The sequence below is a fragment of the Thamnophis elegans genome, chromosome 7 (genome assembly GCF_009769535.1).
Source record: "Thamnophis elegans isolate rThaEle1 chromosome 7, rThaEle1.pri, whole genome shotgun sequence".
Lineage (NCBI taxonomy): Eukaryota > Metazoa > Chordata > Lepidosauria > Squamata > Colubridae > Thamnophis > Thamnophis elegans.
In genome coordinates this window covers 2,490,588-2,515,168 of record NC_045547.1, presented here as the reverse complement: position 1 = coordinate 2,515,168, position 24,581 = coordinate 2,490,588, and the positions used below count along the sequence as shown (strand labels likewise).

Sequence of the window (24,581 nt, the reverse complement as noted above, 5' to 3'; positions counted from 1 at the left end):
TTTCTCTCTCTGTCTCTCTCCGTATGTCACTGTCTGCCTCTCTCTGAATGTCTCTCTCTCTCTCGGTCTCTTTGTCTGTCTCGGTGTCTCTCTCTTTCTGTCTCTATCTATGTGTGTGTGTGTCTTTCTCTGTGTGTGTCTCTCTCTCCCCTTCGGAGTTAATCTGCACCAAAGGAGCCAAGCCGAGCAGGAAAAACCAGAATGCTTGCCTTTAGACAAATTCATTGGACTCAGGCAATGTGTCTGCTCAAAGAGAGGTTTTGCTGCTCGATATCGGGAATCCCTTGGCTTACGACCGCTTGTTAGCAACTGTTGGAAGTTATGATGTCCCAAGAAAGTGACTTATGACCTTTTCCCCCCGTATTTACAATCCGCGCAGCTTCTCTATGGTTATTTATTATGTGATCAAAATTCAAATATTGGCAAGTGGCCAATTATTTGAATTTTCTTTATGATTGTGGGAGTGTCCCCTTTTCTGACCTTCTGACAAGCAAAGGTCTTTTAAACAGGTTTTTATTTGTTTATAATGTAGCATACAAAGAAAATACAACAGTAAATAGTAAGGAAAATAGAGAAGGGAAAGAAAAGGCGGGGGGGGAGAATATTTCCAGGTGGAAACGGACAAGCAAAATCAAATGAAACTGTTACCTTTGCAGCATCCCCATTATCAGCTGTTTGGCAATTGGTTCATATTTATGACCGTGGCGGGGTCCTGGGGGAGGGGGGGTTCCCCTTTTGTGACCTCTAAACAAGCAAAGTCAATGGGGAAACTGGATTCACTTAACAGTCATGTTGCTAACTTAACAACCGCAGTGATTCACCTAACAAGTGTGGCAAAAAAAAAGGTAGTAAAATGTGCCTAATTTTTGATTGATCACATGATTGCAGGGAGACTGTGATGGTCGTAAGTGCGAGGATTGGTCCTGTCACTTTTTTCAGTTCTGGTATACAGGTAGTCCTTGACTTACGGCCACAATTGAGCCCAGAATTTTCATTGCTAAGCAAGAGAGATGCGTTTTGCCCCATTTGACAGGCTTTCTTGCCACACTTGTTAAGTGAATCACCGCTGTTCACAATTGTTAAGTGAATCATTAATGTTAAGTGAACTTGACAACCGTCTCACCAACAGCTGCAATGATTCACTTAATAACCCTGGCTAGATAGGTTGTAAAATTAAGGCATGTTTAATTCCTTTAATCCCTTTGGCGGATTATGCTTTCAAAAAAATCACGGTTTCCTTTATCGTGTAGGGACTTATAAATCGTTTTTCTATTTTTCTTTTTACGGTTTGTAAGTGGCCCGGAGTTGCCTTATCGGGGAGATGGAGTGGCACATTTTTTCCCCCCAAATAATTCTAGTAAATATATTTGCAACTCCATCAAGCATCAACATCTAACTATGTCAGGTCCTTGCGAAGGACTCGTCCGGGGGATCAAAATGCCAAATCCAGTCTAAACTTTCGGCTGACTGTGCGACAAATTATATCAGAACCAAAGCTGCCGATTAAAGTTGTCCTTTGTTACTGACCTCTTCCTGATCCTATACCAAGTTAGGATCTGCCTGGTTGTGCAGAATTCAATGTCGCTGGGCTGCGTCGGGTTGATTTTCAGTGTGCTATTTCTTATCCCCAATAAACTCGAAATGCTATTTAAGTTACAGCAGCTGTCCGAAATAGTTAGCAGATGCTGAACTGAGTCGTCGGTTCAATTAGATGACGTCTTTTTTAACGTCTATAATGATTTAGTTTAAACAATAGAGGGCTAATTCACGGGCCAAGGGCTGGGTTTAGCTAGAGGGTGTTTTAAAAGGCGTGTTGTGTAAATCCAGCCCTTGCCATTTGTAAAACACGGCTTACGGTTTAGGAGGATCTGCGAATTCAGCCGGTCGCGTTTATTTTCAACAGGGCCCATCCTTGCAGCCATAAAAATTGAGTTAGTGTGGTTTACCATTCCTAAATGCTGCACACTTGGAACAGCGTGAAAGATGAGTGCTTGTAAAAAACGGAGGGAGAAGAAGAAAGAGGATAGCTGCAGAACCTGCCCCCCGCAAATGCAGAATAATCTCCAAATGTACCCTCAGTTACAGATTAACAGAGTTGGAAGGGACCTCGTAGGTCATCTAGTCCAACCCCCCCTGTCCAAACAGGAGACCCTACACCATTTCTGACTAATAGAAGTCCAGTCTCTTCTTGAAAGCCTCCAGGGATGAAGCTCCCACAACTTCTGAAGGAAACCTCTGTTCCATGGGTTGATAGTTTTCACTGTCAGAAAATTCCTCCTTATTTCCAGGTTGAATCTCTCCTGGTTCAGTTTCCATCATGCCTTGTGTGGCCTTCAGGTGCCTTGGACAACAGCTTGACCCCCTCCTCTCTGTGGCAGCCCCTCAAATATTGGAAGGCTGCTCTCCTGTCTCCCCTGGTCCTTCTCTTCCCTAGACTAGCCATGCCCAGTTCCTACAACAGTTCTTCATACGTTTTATCCTCCAGTTCCCTAATCATCCTGGTTGCTCTTCTCTGCCCTCTTTCTAGAGTCTCCACATCTTATTTATAGTGTGGTGACCAAAACTGGATGCAGAATTCTAGGTGTGGACTTACTAAGACTTTATAGAGTGGGATTAGTACCTCCCTTGATCTTGATTGTATTACTTAACAACTGTGGCAAGAAAGGTCGTAAAATGTGCCTAGTTTTTTTGATCACATGATTGCAGAGACATTGTGATGGTCATACGTGCGAGGACTGGTCCTAAGTCACTTTATTACAGTTCTGGTATGCAGGTAGTCCTTGACAATTGAGCCCAGAATTTCCATTGCTAAGCAAGAGAGTTGAGGTATGCCCCATTTGACAGCCTTTCTTGCCACAGCTGTTAAGTGAATCACTGCAACCTGGTTGTTCAATGAATCCAGCTTCCCCTTTGACTTTATTTGTCACACGGTCGCAAAAAGGGATCGCATCACCCCGGGGATACTACAACCGTCGTAACTATGAATCAGTTGCCAAGCATCTGAATTTCGATCACATGACCCTCGGGATGTTCCAACGGTCGTGTTAAAAACAGTTGTAAGTCACCTTTTATTCTAACAAACAAACAAACAAACACACATACATACATATATACATTATATATACATACATACATACATACATACATACATAATCAGTGGTGGGTTCTGGATTGCATTGCAACTGGTCCAGTTGCAACAGGGCCTGGCGTCCTCCACATGAACTCATGCAGCACGCGCATGGATCTTACTTTCCAGCGACGCCTCTGCGGTGCTGCAGCTGCTCAGCGGAGTGTCATGCAGGCGCTGTATGCGCCATGTGCATGCGCGTAAGCACCAAAGGCTTTAAAGGACAGGTAAGGAGCACGGGCGGGTGGGTGGGCCCTCCGGAGCACCGTACTATATATGCCAAGTACCACTCACCCATCACGAAATCTCCAGTACCGTAAAGCCTACAAACTTGAAATTTGGCACATATGTTCCTCTTGGCTTCTAGGTGCTTGCTAAGAAAGGACTTTTCTAAATGACCATCAGATCATTAGTATTTCTTATACAGTAATTAACACACTCTGATGCTAAGGAGTTCTACTCCCCCTCCCCACCTGAAAAGAACTCTGTTCCAACTGCCAGTTTTCCCTCACATTCCATTACCGCAGTTCAACCTGGCAGACGTTCCACTCCTTCCCTCAGGGGCGGTCTGGGGCTCTTTTCAGTACTAAACGTCGCTACTTCACCAAAATGTCTATGCCTTCCAACTATGGAACTGCTTCAAGACTCAAGGTGGCGGGAGCGATATGCCCTTATGTGTTTCACTCACCGACCACCATTGAGCCAACGGATTGTGAATCAAATGTCTCCTGCATAGCCCGATCACATAGTTTCCTCGCGAAGCACAGGTATCGAGCTAATATTTTATATGAAGATGAAGGCAGCGGTGTCCCCAGATGACCCCCTTCCAAGGATTCAATATAACTGTAATAGAGAACGTGTCTAGCATCCGTAGCTAATGGGTGCCTTTACTCAGAATACAAAGCCAGGTTTATTTCAAAAGATGATTTGTTGAACAAACCATAAGACTTGGTTAATATAACACTAAGCTAAAATGAAGCAATGTATCCGGCTGCCTGAATGAGTCGCGCTATTAATCTAGAGCCGCTGTGTTTTTCCCATCATAAAAAAAAACCCCAACAACACTTCAATCTCATGAGTTATTGTGGGTCTCAAACGCAAATCTTCTCCTGCTAATCGTTTCTCCAGAAAGTTGCAGAGCTTAAATGGGGCAGCCGTCTTAACTTTGCACCCGTCTTGTTATCCAAAATAAATTTTTCAGACCGGACAGAAATTCTCCTGTTCCTTCCTCTTCACCGACCGACCTGCATTGTTCCCGCCAGTTTAAAAGGCTCGAGTTTCAATCGTGCTGGTTGGGATGTTAAAGCGATTTGGAATAATGCTTTTTGCAGGCGGCGAGATACGTGCCAATTTTTAAAGTGAAGACGAGGAAATAACCTTGACATGATGTCAACAGGGCAGAAAGGGAATATAGACTGTTTTTACACTGCTCCCTGCGACTTGATGGTGAAAAAATGAACCCCAAGAAAAGTCAGTCCTTGTCTTACGTCTTTCCAGAGTCTCCACATCTTTTTTACATCGTGGCAACCAAAACTGGATGCAGGATTCCGAGCTGGAGGGATGGATGGATAGATGATATAGATAGACACAGATAAATAGATAGATAAACCACTTCAGACCAGTTTGTGCGAACTGGTAGCTCTGAAAATCAATACAATACAATAGCAGAGTTGGAAGGGACCTTAGAGGTCTTCTAGTCCAACCCCCTGCCTAGGCAGGAAACCCTACACCGTTTCAGACAAATGGTTACCCAACATCTTCTTAAAGACTTCCAGTGTTGGGGCATTCACAACTTCTGGAGGCAACTTCTGTTCCACTGATTAATTGTTCTCACTGTTAGGAACTTTCTCCTTAGTTCTAAGTTGCTTCTCTCCTTGATTAGTTCCCACCCATTGCTTCTTCTTCTACACCCAGGTGCCCTGGAGAATAGCTTGACTCCCTCTTCTTTGTGGCAACCCCTGAGATATTGGAATAATGCTATCATGTCTCCCCTGGTCCTTCTTTTCATTAAACTAGACATCCCCAGTTCCTGCAACCGTTCTTCGTATGTTTAAGTCTCCAGTTTTGGTCACCATGATGTAGAAAAAAATGCAGAGACTCTGGAAAGAGTTCAGAGAAGAGCAACAAAGATGATTATCATCTTTGTTGCTCTTCTCTAAACTCTTTCCAGTCTCTGCATCTTTTCTACATCATGGCGACCAAAACTGGGTGCTGGATTCCAAGTGTGGCCTTACCCAGGCATTATAAAGTGGGATTAACACTTCACGGCTATGTTATTATCCTGGAGTAACGTGGCCGATGGGGGGGCAGCCGAGTTGTGATTTGCTGTGGTTTTCGCACTTTGTTACACACACACACCCCCACCGCAAAATGTCCCCTTGGATTCTCCATTATCACCCGACACCAGACTTCCTCCGTTGGGAACGGCCCTTCCCTTCCCATTGTCTCTCCAATTTTCCTCCCCGTAGGAAACTTCTGGTCTGAGCCGAGCACCCTTTCGTCTTTTCTGATCCTCGCTCGGCTGAAAAGGAAATTATTTCGCATCCTATCAGAACCTTGCCAATATCTATGGAAAGTTGGCTAGCTTTGTAAAGCTTTGCTGGTAGTCCTCGACTTACAACGGTTCGTTTGAAGTGACCACAGCGCTGAAAAAAAGGGAGTTATGACCCTTTTTCACACGGACGACCGTCCCGACCGTCCCCAGGATCACGTGATTTACACGCGGCTGCTTGAGAAATGACTCGCATTTATGACGGTTACAGGGTGCCGCGATCACGCGATCCCCTTTTGCGACCTTCGGGCAAGCAAGGTCAAGGGGGAACCCAGATTCACTTCTCAACCGTGCAACTGACTTCGCCACTGCGCCACGTCTCCGGGCGGCTTACAAATACGAGATAAAATAAAAATAACAAATAGGGGGAGAAAACGAAAACAGTTTAAAAAACAAAACATGCTTTCTTGTTTTTCTTTGAAGACGTTTCACTTCTCATCCAAGAAGCTTCCTCAGCTCTGGCTGGCTGGCTGGCGGGGAAGGATTGGAAGGATTCTAATTCTAATCCTTCTAATACTAATCCTTCTATTGCCCCCCGTCTCCCACCCCAATCCAAGTTGGACCCGAAGAAGCTTCTGGGATGAGAAGCGAAACGTCTTCAAAAAAAAAAACCAGGAAGTCCAGTTGCCTCTTGGGGGAAAAAAAAGGTGAAAGATCAGAGGATGGACTGTTTGTCCAGGTGAGTCCCTGGGGATGAGGAAAGAGGACCCAGGTGTGGGTGGAAGGGACAGGAGAGGGAGGAATGTGGATTCTGATCCAACATTTTCCCTTGTCTTCATTTCTTTGCCTTGACAATTAAGAGCTCTGCTCCTTTCCTGTCTCTCTCACTGCAGTGTGTGTGTGTGTGTGTGTGTGTGTGTGTGTGTGTGTGTGTGTGTTTGTGTTGCTGCCTCAGACAAAAGTTTTAAACTACTTTTACTTTTCTCCACGGAAGGAGAAAGGGGGCACGGGGGAGCTGCCCCAGATAAAAACTATTTGTTCTTTTATTCTGCTCTGCAATAGGAAGGAGAGGGGCTGCACATTAACAGCGAGACAGAAGTTAGCACCTTAACACCAGGATATTAGAAACAAGAATAGCTTCCTTATAAGAAAAAAAAAAACCTACTATTTGCCTACTATTCAAGAATGGATATTAAAAGTAAACAAACCTAGCAGAGATGGCTAAAATATCAGCATATCTCAAGGATCATTCAGACGAGAAATATAAGCTGGAATGGAGAAGATGGATTGATTATATTCAAAATAAATATGAGACTAAGAAATTCCAGATAGTTTATGACTGAAGAAACATGGAATGATATAATCTCTTTAGATTTAGCCTAGCTAAGAGGAGTTAAAGCTCAAATGAAAAATGATACCAACTTTTTAAAAGTTTATTTTAGAAGATCTTTGTTAAAGATTTATACCCTGTATTGGTTCTGGGAAGTCGGAGGGGGGGAAGGTTGGGGGGGCTGGGGTTTGGGTGGGGAGGGTAGGGGGGGAGGTAAACATTTGTAAAAGTTTTTTTTTTCCTAAAATTTTCAATTAAAAAAAAAAACCCAAACCACATAGAGGTGGAACCCTTTGCAAGATACCCGTGACCTGGGGTGAACAAACAGGTGATGTGACATTTAGCTATTTAACATAACAAGCACAAGGGTTTAAGGGGGGCTGAAATCCAAATAAAAAATCGGTATGATCTGTTATGCATGCATTATTAGGGGAAGGGCAAAGGGTTGAAGGCCACCATCCCTCCACTATAAAAACTGCTGTAAGATCCTAATCTTGGCCCTCGGTTAGCTTTTCAAACCGGGGTCCTTCTATCTTGGTACCAAAGTAACGGTATAATTCTGACTCACCCCCTGCATCCGGGGACTTATCGCAGGGATGGCTATTGGTCTTCGGGTGCCGAAATCGCATGCGCGCAGAACAGTGCGTGCCCACACCCACAATTCAATGCGCCCCACCTCCCTGCACATGCACGCATGACCCTCCCCCCTGCATTCCCCCCGGTGCATGCCTGTGACCACGTTGTGACACGCCCCTCCCCAATGCAAGCGTGCAATCCCCCGTAATTCGTTTTGGGCCTCCCTGAAGCTTCCTGAAACCAAAAACGGGGCACGGGGAGAACTGTGTCCATCCCCCGCTCTCCCCACCCCTGCATGTGTGTATGCAACCCACCATCCCCATGCATGCATGCACGACTGGCCCTTCCCCTCATCTCTGCATGTGCAGCAGATTCCAAAACCAGCTGGCTGGCGGGAGGCGCATGCACGGGACGCCGAGGTGGCACAGTGGTTAGAGTGCAGCACTGCAGGCTACTTCAGCTGACTGCAGTTCTGCAGTTCGGCGGTTCAAATCTCACCGGCTCAGGGTTGACTCAGCCTTCCATCCTTCCGAGGTGGGTAAAATGAGGACCCGGATTGTTGTTGGGGGCAATATGCTGACTCTGTAAACCCCTTAGAGAGGGCTGAAAGCCCTATGAAGCGGTATATAAGTCTAACTGCTATTGCTATTGCTAATGCCGGCTGGTGACACCTAGGAGTAGGGCCTTCTCTGTTGCCGCTCCGGCCCTATGGAATGAGCTGCCCCCAGAGATCCAGGACCTACCTACTCTCATGGCCTTCCGCAAAGCTATTAAAACCTGGCTTTTCCGGCAGGCCTGGGGCCGTTGACCTCTTGATTGAGGTCCGGCCCCTCTCTGATTGGGTGTATGTTGTGCTTTTTCTTAACTTGTGTCTCATTGTTTTAATTCTTTTTTAATAATTTTTCATTTCTGTAAGCCGCCCGGAGTCCTTCGGGATTGGGCGGCCTAGAAATTCAATAAACAAAATGAAATGAAGCTCAGCTGGGCGATGGGACACGTGCCATAGGTTCGCCATCACGGACGGATTCGGCTTCAACACCGAGCAAGAGCCCAGGTGTGGGGACCACAATTGCGCCTTTGAAATCACCATCCAAAGGTCCAGCTCATTTCTCATTTGTACTTTACAACCTAAATCAGCACACTGAGAGAGGACCTTGCTAGGCTCTAAGAACATCAGACAAATTGCAACACACATACACACACACGCACGTTTTCTCTATCACGACGCTCGCCCTGAGATTTCTCACAGGTCCAAGTCCAAAACATGCACCCTGCTCTCCCAACTGTCTTATCAGGCAGGGCAGCTTATCTCTCTGGCTTCTTCTGGATCTAAACAAGCCATTGTGAAAAGGAAGATGGAGGGGAGCAGCAAGAAAAAAACCCCAGGCCTCTTGTGCAAAACACGGGCGATAAAAAACGGGCTTAATATGTGGCCGGCCTTCAAGATAAAAAGCTGGACTTTCATTCCAAAGCAGGAGAGAAAAATGGGAACGGTCTGGTTGGGGGAAAGTGCAGATTGCGCTGTACTCTTTTCAGCCACCCGACGCACACCAGATTGTTTCCACTGCTTTTTTTTTACTACCAACCCCGCAGCCCGATGGGTTTGATTCCGAGGCCTTTTTTTTAAGGAAGCTCTCTTGGGACGTAAAATGAATTCCAGACTAAGTTTCCGGCCAGAGGAATGGGAGTCAGGTTTGCTGCAGCCAACTCACCATAGCCGGCTTGCCCTGGCCAACTTTGGTGCTTGGACAACCTAGAACCGTGATGGGAACTTGTTCTGACCCCCCTTCCTCGCTCGTTCACAGACGACAGTCAGACAGACTTAAAAGGAAATAACTTTATCAGTCCTGGCTCACGCTGGCTGCGAGCCCAAAATAAACCTAAATAAAGTCTCTGGCAAAAAGGTTACGCAGCAGAATGCAAAAACAAAGATCTCTTACGGCCAAACCAGGTTTACAGAAAGAAAGCAAATCACTTCTCCAAGTGTCTCTTAGAATCAGGGTTACAGAAAGCAAATCACTTATCCAAGTGCCTCTCACAAACAAACCACGACTGATGAACGACGAATCACGAACGAACGTTGACTTCTGCAACCAGGGCGTGGCACCATCAGTCCTTTTATCTCCAGAAGACGACACTAATGAGCAACAGCTGGAGCAATATTCCTGCATCCCGACTCAATTCACAGCAAACTTCTGCTGAGTCACAACAGGAACCTTTGGCACACAGAGCCCTCTCTGTGGGCACAAGCGCCATCGCCAGCTACTCTTCTGGTTTCTGGCCAGCTAGTCTTTGCAGGCACCGGAGCACCAGGAAAGAGGCTGAAAATGGCCCAAAAAACAGGAGAGAGACACAGACAGATAGACAGACACAGAGAGAGTATATAGGTAGTCCTTGATTTACAACGGTTCATTTAGTGACTGTTCGAATTTACAACAGCACTGAAAAAAAAGTGACTTAAGACTCTTCTTTGCACTTACGGCCGTTGCAATATAAACCAAGGTCACGCGATCAAAATTCGGACACTCGGCAACTGGTTCACATTTATGATGGTCGCAGTGTCCTGGGGGAGCCGTCCTTTTATAGTCTGGAGAGGAGCCTAATGACCACCAGCTGAGTGCAATTACCTCCTGTACTTGCGCAACTGTTCCTGACGCCTATTAGCTCTTCGGTGCCAGGCATCCAGGAACAACTCACTATTGGCGTCCGGATCACTCTCCCTTGTCTCCTCCCCACTGGTCCAAGGCTCAGGTGCCTCCTGGTGGCCAACCAGCCTCTCTGTGCCCTGCTCGGAGTGGGAACCCTGTCCAGGGTCCTCCACATCCTCCAGAGCCGACTCATAGGGCCCCTCGCTATCGGAGTCTGGTGGCAGCTTCAACGGCTCCTTCTGGGCCACAACACCAGGTGATGCCAAGGATACGTCATCGGAGACAGCCCCTATGAAAGGGGTTCAGCTTTCTCTCCTGCTGTGAGTAAAGGGTCCAAGACTCAATGCAGTACTAGAGTGTGCAAGGACGCAGGCTCTATAGACCTGGGTCTTTGTATGTTCCATCAGCTTCTTGCTAAGCCTTACTCTCTTTGTAAGTCTGGAGATGATACGTTTACTCAGCTCAGTATCTAAAGAGAGAGAGTTGGAGATAGTTGAGCCGAGGTACACAAAGTCATGGGCGGCCTCCAGTTCTTGTGCAGGGTTCCACCACAAAACCGCGGACGACAAAATCGCGGTCGACGAAAGCGCGTATGTGACGTCATCACAGCGCGACGAAAAAGATCGAAAAATGTAAAAATAAAGCGAAAACCTTACCCTAACCCCCCCAAACCTAACCCTAACCCTAAACCTAACCCTAAACCTAACCCTTAACCTAACGAAAAACCTAACGCTAACCCTTAACCTAACGCTAAACGTAACGCTAACGCTCTAAACCTAACCCTAACCCTTAACCTAACCCTAACCCTTAACCTAACCCTTACCTTTATGTGAATCGGCTTGCTGTAATTTAATTTTTATTTCAATTTTTCGATCTTTTTCGTCACATTGTGATGACGTCACATACGCGATTCCGTCGACCGTGCTTTTGTGGAACGCGGTTTTGACGGGTCACGCTTGTGCAGAGATTGTAATACAGGGAGGTGAGCCTGCGTCCCAACGCAGGACTTGTTTCTACTCAAGGCTACTCCATTACTCAAGGGCCTTCATTAGGGGCTTCATCCAAGAATTGTTGGGTATCAATTGATCAAATGTCTGTTTGGGCAATCTGCCTTCATGTCTGGGACCTTCAAAAGACTCCAAGATTAATAATATCCCCGAGGCACCCACATCCTATCTCTTGTTACCTTTAAAGCTTTTTCATGGTCCAGGTTATCTGCAGGACTGTTTTCCCCTTGTGAAATCTGCGTTTCCAATAAAATTTAATAAACCTTGGCTCCTTTCAATCCGAAATTAACTCTTTGTCCCCTCACGCAGAGATGGGCCGGGGAAGCATGCCTTTTCTGTCATGTGGGAAATTCGCAATTTTCCCAAATTACTGCAAAAACAAAATGATTATAAGGCCTTGAGCGGAGGAGTGTTATGAATATTATGAATATTTCTCTGCACAATGAGCGGTTTCCTTTGATTTTAAGGGTTTAAATTCCCAATTTATGTATGATTGCCTTGCGATCCATGGATTTTTAGTTCTGATTCTGCTTATGCTATTGTTCCATTTATTCAGTTTATTTCTGTCTTGTTAAGTTACAGATTTGCACTTTGCTCAGAGTCAGTTTGACTGCAATGACTTAACCAATCCAAGTAAATAAATAACTCTCCCTTTATGAGTGGCTTCTGACTTAGATATAAGCATTCGGTATGAAGTTACCTGGTTTAGCAATGGCTATTGAGTGAAGCAGAAGGAGCTGCTTTCACGTCACATGCTGAGCCAAACTGAACAGTCTACATTCTTCTCAGCAGCGGCCCCGACCCTTTGGAACGAGCTCCCCGTAGAGATTCGTACCCTCTCCACCGTCCAGGCCTTCCGCACAGCCTTGAAGAACTGGCTCACCCGTCAGGCCTGGGGATAAGGACCATTACCCCGCCCGAATGTTGTATGCATGTTGCTTATTATTTTATTATGTGTTGTCGTCTTAGTGCTGTATTCCCCCCTCCCTGGTTTTCTGTGAGCCGCCCTGAGTCCCCTCAGGGAAAAGGGCGGCCTACAAATAAAATCAATTCAATTCAATTCAATTCAATTCTTAAAATACACCTAGCGAGATGCATGAACTTGGTGCATGGCTGCCTGGCTTAGCTGAAGCCAAAAGGAAGAAACCAGCACTGTGGTTACCACTCTATGGCACGCGGCCAGAGGTGGCATGCAAATGACGAAACAGAAGTTCACGAAAGAAAAAGATCTTACCTCTTGCCGGAGTTGGGATGCCCTGCCTCCCGCTGGCCAGCTGGCCCCTGCTGCGCATATGCGCATGTCTGTGCACACGCATGCATGTCTGCAAATATGCATCTCTGCACATCCACGCACTTCTTTCAGTTTGGGCACTCGGTGTCTAAAAGGTTTGCCATCACTGGACTGGCACATAATATACAGGTAGTCTGCGACTTACAATCAAAATTGAGTCCAAAATTTCTGTTGTTACGTGAAACATTGTTAAATGTTTTAAGGACATTTACAACATTAAAATGTTTTAATGTTGTAAGGAGCCGAGGTGGCGCAGTGGTTAGGGTGCAGTACTGCAGGCCACTTCAGCTGACTGTTATCTGCAGTTCAGCGGTTCAAATCTCACCGGCTCAAGGTTGACTACTGCAATGCGCTCTACATGGGGCAGCACTTGAAGAGCATTCGGAGACTTCAGCTCGTCCAGAATGCAGCCGCGCGAGCAATTGTGGGTGCACCTCGGTACACCCACGTTACACCTATCCTCCGCGAGCTGCACTGGTTACCGATTGGTCTCCGGATACGCTTCAAGGTGCTAGTCGTCACTTATAAAGCCCTTCATGGTATTGGACCTGGGTACTTGATAGACCGCCTGCTGCCAATTACCTCCCAAAGACCCATTAGATCACACAGATTAGGCCTCCTCCGGGTTCCGTCTACCAGCCAATGCCATCTGGCCACTACCCGGGGGAGGGCCTTCTCTGTGGCAGCTCCGGCCCTTTGGAATGAACTCCCCGCAGAGATTCGGACCCTCACCCCTCTCCAGGCCTTCCCCTCTCGAATCGTGTGGCTGTTGGCTGTTTTAAATTCCCTGTACTTTTTGTTGTAGTTTTTGTGTTCCCTTCCCCTCCTTGGGTTTGTGCGCCGCCCTGAGTCCCGCTGGGAATAGGGCGGCATATAAATAAAATGAACCTCGAACCTTGAACCTCGACTCAGCCTTCCATCCTTCCTAGGTGGGTGAAATGAGGACCCAGACTGTGGGGGCAATTTGCTGACTCGATTTGCTAAAAATCTGTAAACCGCTTAGAGAGGGCTGAAAGCCCTATGAAGCGGTATATAAGTCTAATAAATAAATAAATAATAAATAAATAAATGAGTTTTGCCCTCATTTAACGGCATTTCATTTTAAAAAGTGCATAAATTTAGTCTGACTGAGCCGTTTTCTGACTGTCATGACTTGTGACCGTGATGGGCAGGCTCCATTACAGTCGTAAGTCAAGGCCTACCTATACAGTCATGCAAACAAACAATGGAATATTAAGGTTGAAGTATTATGAATATTTTCGATGTACTCGTTTCATCACTTTCATTTTCTTGGCATGGAGTGGGAGAATACCTTTCTATTTAAGGGGACAAACTGCTTGTGGTTTGCAAGAAAACTATTTTATTACCAAGCACAGAACAGTGTTTGCAACCGTCAAGTGTTCTTAGCTGGTGAAGATCGGAAAAAACTTTCCATTCCCAAGAAGTTTCCATCCCTCGGTCCAAATCAGCTTCAGCCGCCAACATCAAAATGCCCAAACTACTTCCTTTCCGCCATGGCGGATTCGCCTGTTGATACTGCAAGTTGAATTTTAATTACAAAAACAAGGAACAGCGTTGGAAAGAGTTGGGCATCATTTTGATCGGAGGGAACGATTATTTGGCTTCAAAACTAAGGGCTGTTTGTTTGCTGCTTTTAAGATGCAGAGAACATTTTAAGCTTTTTAAAGTAGTGGTGTCCAACATTGGTCGTTTTAAGACTTGTGGAGTTCAACTCCCAGAATTCTGGGAGTTGAACTCCATAAGTCTTAAAACGACCAAGGTTGGATATTCCCGGTGTAGAACATTGGTTCTCAACCTTTAAGATATGGAGACTTCAACTCCCAGAATCCACCCTTCTTAAAGCATGCTGGCTGGGGAATTCTGGGAGTTGAAGTCCACAAGTCTTAAAACGACCAAGGTTGGATATTCCCGGTGTAGACCATTGGTTCTCAACCTTTAAGATATGGAGACTTCAACTCCCAGACTCCACCCTTCTTAAAGCATGCTGGCTGGGGAATTCTGGGAGTTGAAGTCCACAAGTCTTAAAACGACCAAGGTTGGATATTCCCGGTGTAGACCACTGGTTCTCAAGCTTTAAGATATGGAGACTTCAACTCCCAGACTCCACCCTTCTTAAAGCATGCTGGCTGGGGAATTCTGGGAGTTGAAGTCCACAAGTCTTAAAACGACCAAGGTTGGATATTCCCGGTGTAGACCATTGGTTCTCAAGCTTTAAGATAATGGAGACTTCAACTCCCAGACTCCACCCTTCTTAAAGCATGCTGGCTGGGGAATTCTGGGAGTCGAAGTCCACAAGTCTTAGAGTGGCCAAGATTGGACATCCCTGCTTTTAAAAGCTCTTATTCTCCATTTATGATGAGTAAGATGAGTAAGATTTAGTAACAAAGTGTCACTGAAGGATTGTGCAACTTCCCCAATGTATCAAGTTGTGATTTGGAGAAGAAAGTGTAGTTCCTACCATGGGAGCAACAGGAGGTATTCTTTGTAACCAAGAAAAGGTTACAAATAATCTAAGGATTACAAAAGAAGGGAAATAAACCCTATAAATAGTATATATTTAGGGGTATCACAGCAGGACACTCTAGAGTGGTGCGGTGGCGTAGAGGTAGAGCTCTCGCCTCCCAATGAGGAGGCTGTGAGTTTGATTCTAGGTAAAAGCAGATATTTCTCTCTCTGGGCACATGGAGAATATATCTGCTGAACAAAACTCCGCCCTGGCGACGGGGAAGGGCATCAGGCCATTAAACGGTCTGCTAGCTGTATTCAGTTGCCCAGACTCCACCCCGCAAGGGGCTATGGGGTCGTTAAAAGGAGGTGATGATAGCAGGACACTACCCTCAATTTAGAACCACAACGCTTAGTGACTGTTCTAAGATACAACCGCACTGAAAAAAAAATGACTTACAAAGGATCCTCACACTTATGCCCGCTGCAGCATCGCCAAAGGTCACATGATCAAAATTTGGGTGTTTGGCAACAAACCTACTTGAAACGGTGGTCATGTCCAGGCGTCATCTGATCACCATTTCAACCTTCCTTAGCTGCCTTCCGACAAGAAAAGTCAATGAGGCAAGCCAGATTTGCTTAACAAGTGTGATTCACTTAACAACTTCAGTGATTTGAATAACAACTGTGGCATAAGAGGAATAAAGTCACAGAATTGGGTGCATCTCACTGAACAACTTGCCCTGCTTAGCCATGGAAATTCCGATCCAAATTATGGTCGTAGGTTGAGGACTGTTTGTACCAGAATTCAAAGCCAGGATTAAATTATTTGAAAACTGAAAGTCACTGTCCCCCTCACGTTTAACCAGAGGAATCTTCTTAATGCTTCGCTGCAGCCCATTCTATTTTTAAAAATATATATATTTATTTTCTAGACAAACATACAAATCCTCCTTCTTTACATACTGTATAAAGTGTATCAGTTGGTTACAAAAGGCTTTTGTGCATCTCTTCCACCGTCATCAAATACAATTCATATTAACTCTAATATCTAACTCAGATATTTATTATATTACCATCATCATACCTCCACTTTTATTTGACTATGATTATTTAAATGTCCATCATTCTATTTTTCTATCCACTTTCTTGCTCTTTGGGCCTCGGAATGTAATTCTGACACACACACACACACACACACACACACACACACACACATTCCTTTGCACAATTCATGCACGGCACTTAATGTTGTACACAGGATAAGGAATTACTTAAGACTATAGCTCTTTAAGAGTGGGCAGCATTTTAAAAGGAAATATCCCCATCTCCTACTGACATCTTGTGGTTCAAAATGGACATAGATCTCTGTTTAAGAATTGTGTTTATAAAGACGCAACTGAATAGACCAACATTGTTATAACTTTGCATGCACCCTAATCGGCACACGTTAACATGGAATTTCGTTGCATACAGCTCTCAAAGGGTTACCACCTTCAATATACTCTACATAGCCATGACAAAATATGGTAAGTAAATAAATAAAAATAGAAAAGAAAATAAGAATAGAATAGGGCCATGAGAGCAAATCTATGGCATCTGTGCCAAAGGTGGCACACTGTGCCGTCTCTGTGGGCACTCAAGCCGTTGCTAAACTCAGCTCCACCTCCTGCCAGCCAGCTGATTTTCGGGTCTGCCGTGCACATGGGAGATACATGCACATGCACAGGAGTCACATACGCATGCACAGGGGGAGCATGAGGGCCTTCAGAGCCCAGGGGAGGCCATTTTTGCCCTCCCGGCCTCCAGAACCTGGGGAGGGCAAAACACAGGAGTCCCGGAAGTTCGGAAACAGGCCAGTTTCCAGCCTCCAGAGCCCAGGACGAGGCCATTTTTAGCCCCCCCCCCCCCCGAGGCTCGAGAAAAGCCTCCCGTGTCTGGGGAGGGTGAAACTGCCCACTGGGGGGGGGGTCATGTGCGCATGCACACAGGGTGGGGCACATTGCATTGTGGGTGCGGGCGTGGGCGCGCACAATTTTGGCACGCAAGGACAAAAAGGTTAGCCATCACTGGAATAGGGAATAGAATAAGGAATAGAATAGAATATAGGAATAGAAAAGAATAGAATTGAATTAGAGGAAAGAATAGAAAAAAGAACAGAACAGAATAGAATTATAACTTTGTCACTTTGAATGTACGCTAATCAGCATCCATTGAAACGAAATTTCGTTGCATACAGCTCTCGAAGGCTACCATCTCCAATATACACTACATACTGTATGCACGACAAAATAAGTAATAAATAAAAATAGGAAACATTAGAAAAGAAGAGAATGAAAACGAGGAAGAGAAGAGATGGACTTTATTGTCACTTTGAATGTACACCAATCAGCATACATTAAAAATGAAATTTCGTTGTATACAGCTCTCGAAGGGTACCATCTCCAATATACACTACGTTCTGTATGCATGACAAAATAATAAATAAAAATAGGAAAAATTGAAAGAGAATAAGAGAATGAGAAGAGAAGGAATGTATTTTATTGTCACTTTGAATGTACACCAATCAGCAAACATTAAAATGGAATGTCGTTGCATACAGCTCTTCAAAAGGCCACCACCTCCAATATACACCACATGAACACGACAAGATAAATAAATAGAAAATGATGCATCTACCCACATATATTGTGTGACGCAGAGAAACAACACAGTCTATACTTGCTGTTCATCTTACGGCAGAGGGTCTTTAAAAACCCACCTGCTAAACCGAGGGCTTCCAACCTGTATGATAAGCTTTGCCCTTCCAGTAAATGTGATCCCATTATTCTCCATCCAACTTCCTAACTTATTCTCAGAGTCAGCGTTAATTTTGTCTCTTGATAGTTGCTCTGCTCAATCTTGCTAGGATGCAAATCAAAACAGCATACAGGAAGTCCTCGACTTACAACAGTTCCTTTAAGCGACCCTTCAAAGTTACAACGGCGGTGAAAAAAAAGTGACTTTGGGCCGTTCTGCACACGACCGTTGCAGCATCCCCAATGCGATCCAAATTCAGACACTTGGCAACTGATTCATATTTATGACGGTCGGAACGTCCCGGGCTCATGTGATCCCCTTTTCCGACTTTCTGACAAGGGAGGTCAACAAGGAAGCCAGATTCACTTCACAACCATGTGACTGATTTAACAATGGCAGTGATTCACTTAACAACAGTGGCAAGAAAGATCGTAAAACGGGGCAAAATTCACTTAACAAATTTCTCACGTAACAACAGAAATTTTGGCCTCCGTTGTGGTCATAAGTCAAGGAGTCCCCCCATTTCATCCTCCAAAACCATTCAATAAAGTTATTTTAAGAGCACAAGGCCCAAAACTAAGCCCCGGTGTTTCTCAACCTTGGGGACTTCAATTCCCAGAATTCTTCAGCCAGTAATGCTGACTAACTCAGGGTCAATATAAAGAGAGAGGCCACATAGCGACAATCTGGGTTAAGATCCCAAGACAAAAACCCATCCATGCCATGATTAAGGCATCAACCAAACTGCCCACGAGAACCTCAAGGAAAACCGCAAAGTCCCTCTAGACCAGTGTTTTTCAACCACTGTGCCGCGGCACACTAGTGTGCCATGACATAGTGTAAGGTGTGCCGTGGGAAAATTACTTTATATATAGTTAATATAGGCACAGAGTTAAATTTTTTTAACATTTTCTAATGGTGGTGTGCCTCGTGATTTTTTTCATGAAAAAAGTGTGCCTTTGCACAAAAAAGGTTGAAAAACACTGCTCTAGACCAGGGTTCTCCAAACTTGGCAACTTTAAGACATGTGGACTTCAACTCCCAGAATTCCACAGCCAGCCATGCACTCCTACCTGCCTTAACTTCTAAATCCCCCATCTTGGCATTTTTTCGCCTTTTGGAAGGTTGTAATGCTATTTTTCTAATTTTAAAACTATTTAATCTTAAACTAATTCTGATTTTAAGGTTAATTTTATTGATCATATTGTACACAGCCCAGAGCCCCCTCTCTGGGGGAAAATGAGCGGTTAAGAAATAGGAAATCTAAATAAATAATCTCCTCTTTTTGCAGTTCTATTTTTAAACAGTTTTATTTTTAAACTGTTGCTAAATTTCTTGGATGACGACCGACGTTTCACTAAACCCAATTTTTGCTATAATGCCATCAACAATTGAAACACCACATAGACACTTTCACTTAAACTATCTGCTTTTCTCATCAGTTAATTAGTCACTATCAATCTGAATCAAATTAAAAAAACTACAAACCTGGCCTCTTCTTCTGTCTTCCAAAAGGGAAGACAGCCAGCAAATCAAATTGGCAATTTCCTGGAAAGATAGCATCTGTCTCCCAGCTCCTATCAATCAGTAGCATTTCATTCCCTTTTAATGCCTTTCTAAGACATTTCCAAGTACCTACATTGTTGGTAATTTACAAAACAGTAATATGTTCAGCTAGTCCAGAATGCAGCCGCGCGAGCGATTGTGGGTGCACCCCGCTTCACCCACATTACACCTATCCTCCGCGAGCTGCACTGGCTACCTGTCGATCTCCGGATACGCTTCAAGGTGCTACTTGTCACTCATAAAGCCCTTCATGGTAGTGGATCTGGGTACTTGAGAGACCGCCTACTGCCAATTACCTCCACATGACCTATTAGATCTCACCGATTGGGCCTCCTCCGAGTTCCATCTGCTGGTCAATGCCGACTGGCAACCACGCGGAGGAGGGCCTTCTCGGTGGTAGCTCCGACCCTATGGAACGATCTCCCCGTGGAGATTCGTACCCTCACCACCCTCCAGACCTTCCGCACAGCCCTCAGAATCTGGCTATCCCGTCAGGCCTGGGGCTAAGAGTGTAACCCGCCCGAGTGGTATGAATGTTGTGTTTTAACTATGTACTGTCTTATATGTAAAAAGTCTGTCTTCCCCCCTTCCTTTTTTTGGATTGTAAGCCGCCCTGAGTCCCCTCAGGGAAAAGGGCAGCATATAAATAAAACTCAATACAATACAATACAATACAATGTTCTCCTAAATATTTTTTGCTGAAGTGTAAACTAACCTTCAAGTTAATTCGGGCAAGTGTTGTGCTATATATTTATCATTAATAATCGTCACTTTTACAAACCTGGCACACAGTGTTTGTTAAAAACTATCAATGTGTAAAATGTGTCTGACAGTGAGAGTAAAGGAGATGACCTTAGCAAAAATATACAAGAACGATTAGTTATTAAATTTGTATGCCATCCATCTCTCTACCAAGTGACTCTGGGCAGCAAATTTGTTATTATTTGACCAGGACAAAAAAAAGGCCAAATCATCCTTCAAGTCCTAAAAAAGCAAAATAATATTCAGGAGAGACTCAGGCAGCAGCCTCCATGACCCACTGGCATCCTAAGGGTCTCCCCTACTATCAGCCTTGCAAAATTCTCCTATAACAGCCTCTCTCAATAAAGTGTCGCTTTGGACTTCCTGTGAGGCCAATTTTCTGGTATGGAAGGAAGGAAGGAAGGAAGGAAGGAAGGAAGGAAGGAAGGAAGGAAGGAGAGAAAGGGGAAGGGAGAAGGAAAAAAGAAGGAGAGGTAGATGGAAAAGGAGGGAGAAAGAGGGAGGGAAGGAAGGATGGGTGGAGTGAGAGATAGGCTGGAAGGAAGGAGATAGAGAGAGAAAGGGGGAGAAGGGAAAAAGGAGAGGTGGGTGGAAAAGGAAGGAGAAAGAGGGAGGGAAGGAAGAACTGGAGGAGTGAGAGAAAAGAAGGAAAGGGAGGGAGGAAGAAGATGGGAATGAAAGGAAGGGAGGGTGAGAGAAAGACTGGAAGGAAGGAGATAGAGAGAAAGGGGAAGGGAAGAGGAAAAAACAAGGGGATGGAAAAGGAAGGAGAAAGAGGGAGGGAAGGAAGGATTAGAGAATGAAAATAAGGAAGGAGGGAGGGAGGAGATAGAAAAAGGCTGGAAGGAAGCAGGGAAGGAAAGAAGAAGGAAGGGAGGGAAGGAGAAATAGAAAGGGAGAAAAGGAAGGGAGGGCGGGAGAAGGAAGAGAAGAAGGAAGGTGAGAGGAAGACAAAGAAGCAAAGAGAGAGAGAGAAGGGTGGAAGGAAGGAGAGAGGGAGAATGGAGGGAGGATAGGAGGGTGGGACAGAGAGAGAGAGAGAAATAAAGAAACAGAGGGAGAAAAGGAAGGAAGAGAGGAGTGAGAAAAAGGCTAGAGAGAAGTGAGAAAGAAAGAAGGGAGGAAGAAAGGGAAAGAGAGAGGGAGAAAGAAAGAAAAAGGAAAGAAACAGAGGGAGAAAAGGAAGGAAGAGAGAAGTGAGAAAAAGGCTAGAGAAGTGAGAAAAAGGCTAGAGAAGTGAGAAAGAAAGGAGGAAGGTGAAAGGGAAAGAAAGGAAAGAGAGAGAGAGGAGGGAGAAAGGGGGAAGGAAGAAGAGAGGGAGAATGGAGGGAGGATAGGAGGGTGGGACAGAGAGAGAGAGAGAAATAAAGAAACAGAGGGAGAAAAGGAAGGAAGAGAGGAGTGAGAAAAAGGCTAGAGAGAAGTGAGAAAGAAAGAAGGGAGGAAGAAAGGGAAAGAGAGAGGGAGAAAGAAAGAAAGAGGAAAGAAAAAGAGGGAGAAAAGGAAGAGAGAAGTAAGTGAGAAAAAGGCTAGAGAGAAGTGAGAAAGAAAGGAGGAAGGTGAAAGGGAAAGAAAGAAGGAAAGAGAGAGAGAGGAGGGAGAAAAGGGGAAGGAAGGAGAGGGAGAGAAAAAGAAGGAAAGAAAGATAGAGACAGAGGGAAGGAAAGAAGGGAGGGAGAAGAAAGAAGAGAAAGGGAAAGGAAGAAGGAAAGAGCGAGAGGGAGGGAGAAAAAGGCTAGAGGGAAGGAAAGAGGGAGAGAAAAAGGAAGGAAGGAAAGAGAGGGGGGGAGAAAAAGAGAAGGAATGAGAGAGAAAAAGAAAGAAGGAAAGAGAGAGATGGAAGGAAAGAAGGGAGGGAGAAGAAAGAAGAGAGAAAGGGAAAGGAAGGAAGGAAAGAGAGAGAGGGAGGGAGAAAAAGGCTAGAGAGAAGTGAGAAAGAAAGAAGGGAGGAAGGAAAGAGAGAAAGAGGGAAAGGAAGGAAGGAGAGGGAGAGAAAAAGAAAGAAGGAAGGAGAGACAGAGGGAAGGAGAAGAAAGAAGGGAGAAAGGGAAAGGAAGAAGGCAAGGCCTGGCCCACCCCCTCCCCTCCCTCCCCCGGGGGGGGGGCTTCTCTTGTGGGGGGGGGGACGGGGTGAAGGGAGGCGGCTGAAGGGGCCACTTACCGCCCACAGGAGGAAGCGGAGGCGGCCTCCCCCCTTTGGGCCCCGCCGGGGGTCTCCTCCAGCCCCGCGCCGCCCGGGAGGCTGGGCCGTGGCCGCGGCTCCTTCTGCTGCCTGCGCGGCCTTCCCGTCCTCCGCACGGGGGGCTTGGCGGCCAGCGGGGCGCCTTCCATGCCGAGCGAGGCCCAAAAGCGGCGCCGGCTCAGGAGCCCGAATGGCGGAGCGGCCGTTTGAAAAATGGCGGCGGGACGTCGCGGCCAATCAGCGGCCGCGGAGCCCGTTGCTAGGAGACGCCCGGAGCGAGGCCTAGCGCCCGGCCCGAAGCCTGCCCTTGCGCCGGGTTTTCGGCAGGGAGAAAGCCGGCTCGTGGGGGGGGGGGGGGGGACGATCGCGCGGCATACCTTCCGCCCTCGGGGAAGGGCTTTTTTCAAAAGGCAACTGGGCTTTCTTGGTCCCCCCCCCGCCCCCCACACACAAAGACGTTTCGCTTCTCTTCCCAGGAGCTTCTTCAGTTCTGACTGAAGAAGCTTCTCGGAGGAGAAGAGAAAGGCCTTCAAGAAATAAACAAAGACAGGCCACTTGCCTTTTTCTTTTGGAAAAGAAAAAAAAAAGTTAAAGCAGACGTAAAGTGAGATTTGGACATTAAGTGTGAAACCTACGGGGTCAGGCTGGACAGCCTCTTAAGAGCCCCTTTACTTCTATATTAAAGCCACAGAGGCAGAATTGCAGCTTGCAAAAGAACAGGGAGCCAGTGCCTAACCACCAGATGTCCCTATTGTCAAAATCTATGTCAAAAGTCCAAGGTTCAATTAAAGTTCGTTAATGACACCTACTCCATAAACAAAAGGAGAAATAAGACCCCCATCTCCTTATAAGGCTTTATCCTCAAGGTAACCACTAAGACAGTGATTCTCAACCTTGGCAACTTGAAGATGTCCGGACTTCAACTCCCAGAATTCCCCAGCCAGCATTCACTGGCTGGGGAATTCTGGGAGTTGAAGTCCGGACATCTTCAAGTTGCCAAGGTTGAGAAACACTGCACTAAGAAATGTGTTAAGTATTTCCGTGTTGCAATGCTTTTGAGAATGTATAATAGCAGTTAAGACTTATATACCGCTTCATAGGGCTTTCAGCCCTCTCTAAGCGGTTTACAGAGTCAGCATATTGCCCCCAACAACAATCCGGGTCCTCATTTTACCCACCTCGGAAGGATGGAAGGCTGAGTCAACCTTGAGCCGGTGAGATTAGAACCGCTGAACTGCAGATAAGAGTCAGCTGAAGTGGCCTGCAGTGCTGCACCCTAACCACTCGGCTCTTTAGAATAGAGTAGAATAGAATAGAATAGAATAGAATAGAATGAATAGAATATATAATATAGAATTAAGAATAAGAATAGAAAATACAATAGAATAGAGTAGAATAGCAATAGCAATAGCAGTTAGACTTATATACCGCTTCATAGGGTTTTCATCCCTCTCTAAGCGGTTTACAGAGTCAGCATATCGCCCCCTACAACAATCCGGGTCCTCATTTTACCCACCTAGGAAGGATGGAAGGCTGAGTCAACCTTGAGCCGGTAAGATTTGAACCGCCGAACTGCAGATAGCAGTCAGCTGAAGTGGCCTGCAATACTGCACCCTAACCACTGCACCACCTCGGCTCTTTAGAATAGAGTAGAGTAGAATAGAATAGAATAGAATAGAATAGAGAGAATAGAGAATAAAATAGAATTAAAAATTCGAATAGAATAGAAAATAGAATATATAATATAGAATTAAGAATAAGAATAAGAATAGAAAATACAATAGAATAGAGTAGAATAGCAATAGCAATAGCAGTTAGACTTATATACCGCTTCATAGGGCTTTCAGCCCTCTCTAAGTGGTTTACAGAGTCAGCATATTGCCCCCACAGTCTTGGTCCTCATTTCACCCACCTCGGAAGGATGGAAGGCTGAGTCAACCTTGAGCCGGTAAGATTTGAACCGCCGAACTGCAGATAGCAGTCAGCTGAAGTGGCCTGCAATACTGCACCCTAACCACTGCACCACCTCGGCTCTTTAGAATAGAGTAGAGTAGAATAGAATAGAATAGAATAGAGAGAATAGAGAATAAAATAGAATTAAAAATTAGAATAGAATAGAAAATAGAATATATAATATAGAATTAAGAATAAGAATAAGAATAGAAAATACAATAGAATAGAGTAGAATAGCAATAGCAATAGCAGTTAGACTTATATACCGCTTCATAGGGCTTTCAGCCCTCTCTAAGCGGTTTACAGAGTCGGCATATATTGCCCCCACAGTCTGGGTCCTCATTTCACTCACCTCGGAAGGATGGAAGGCTGAGTCAACCTTG

The 24,581-nt window shown here is 45.4% G+C and overlaps 1 protein-coding gene across 1 annotated transcript in view; it reads right to left on the bottom strand.

The window, feature by feature from the left end:
- LOC116511209 (neuroepithelial cell-transforming gene 1 protein-like) overlaps window positions 1-22,426 on the bottom strand; it is a 39,397-nt gene extending 16,971 nt beyond the window's left edge. Inside the window, exon 1 of the mRNA XM_032221076.1 lies at window positions 22,225-22,426. Coding sequence (XP_032076967.1) covers window positions 22,225-22,394 — 170 coding nt within the window. The 5' untranslated portion in view covers window positions 22,395-22,426. The remainder of the gene's footprint in view (window positions 1-22,224) is intronic.
- Window positions 22,427-24,581: the final 2,155 nt, after the last annotated feature.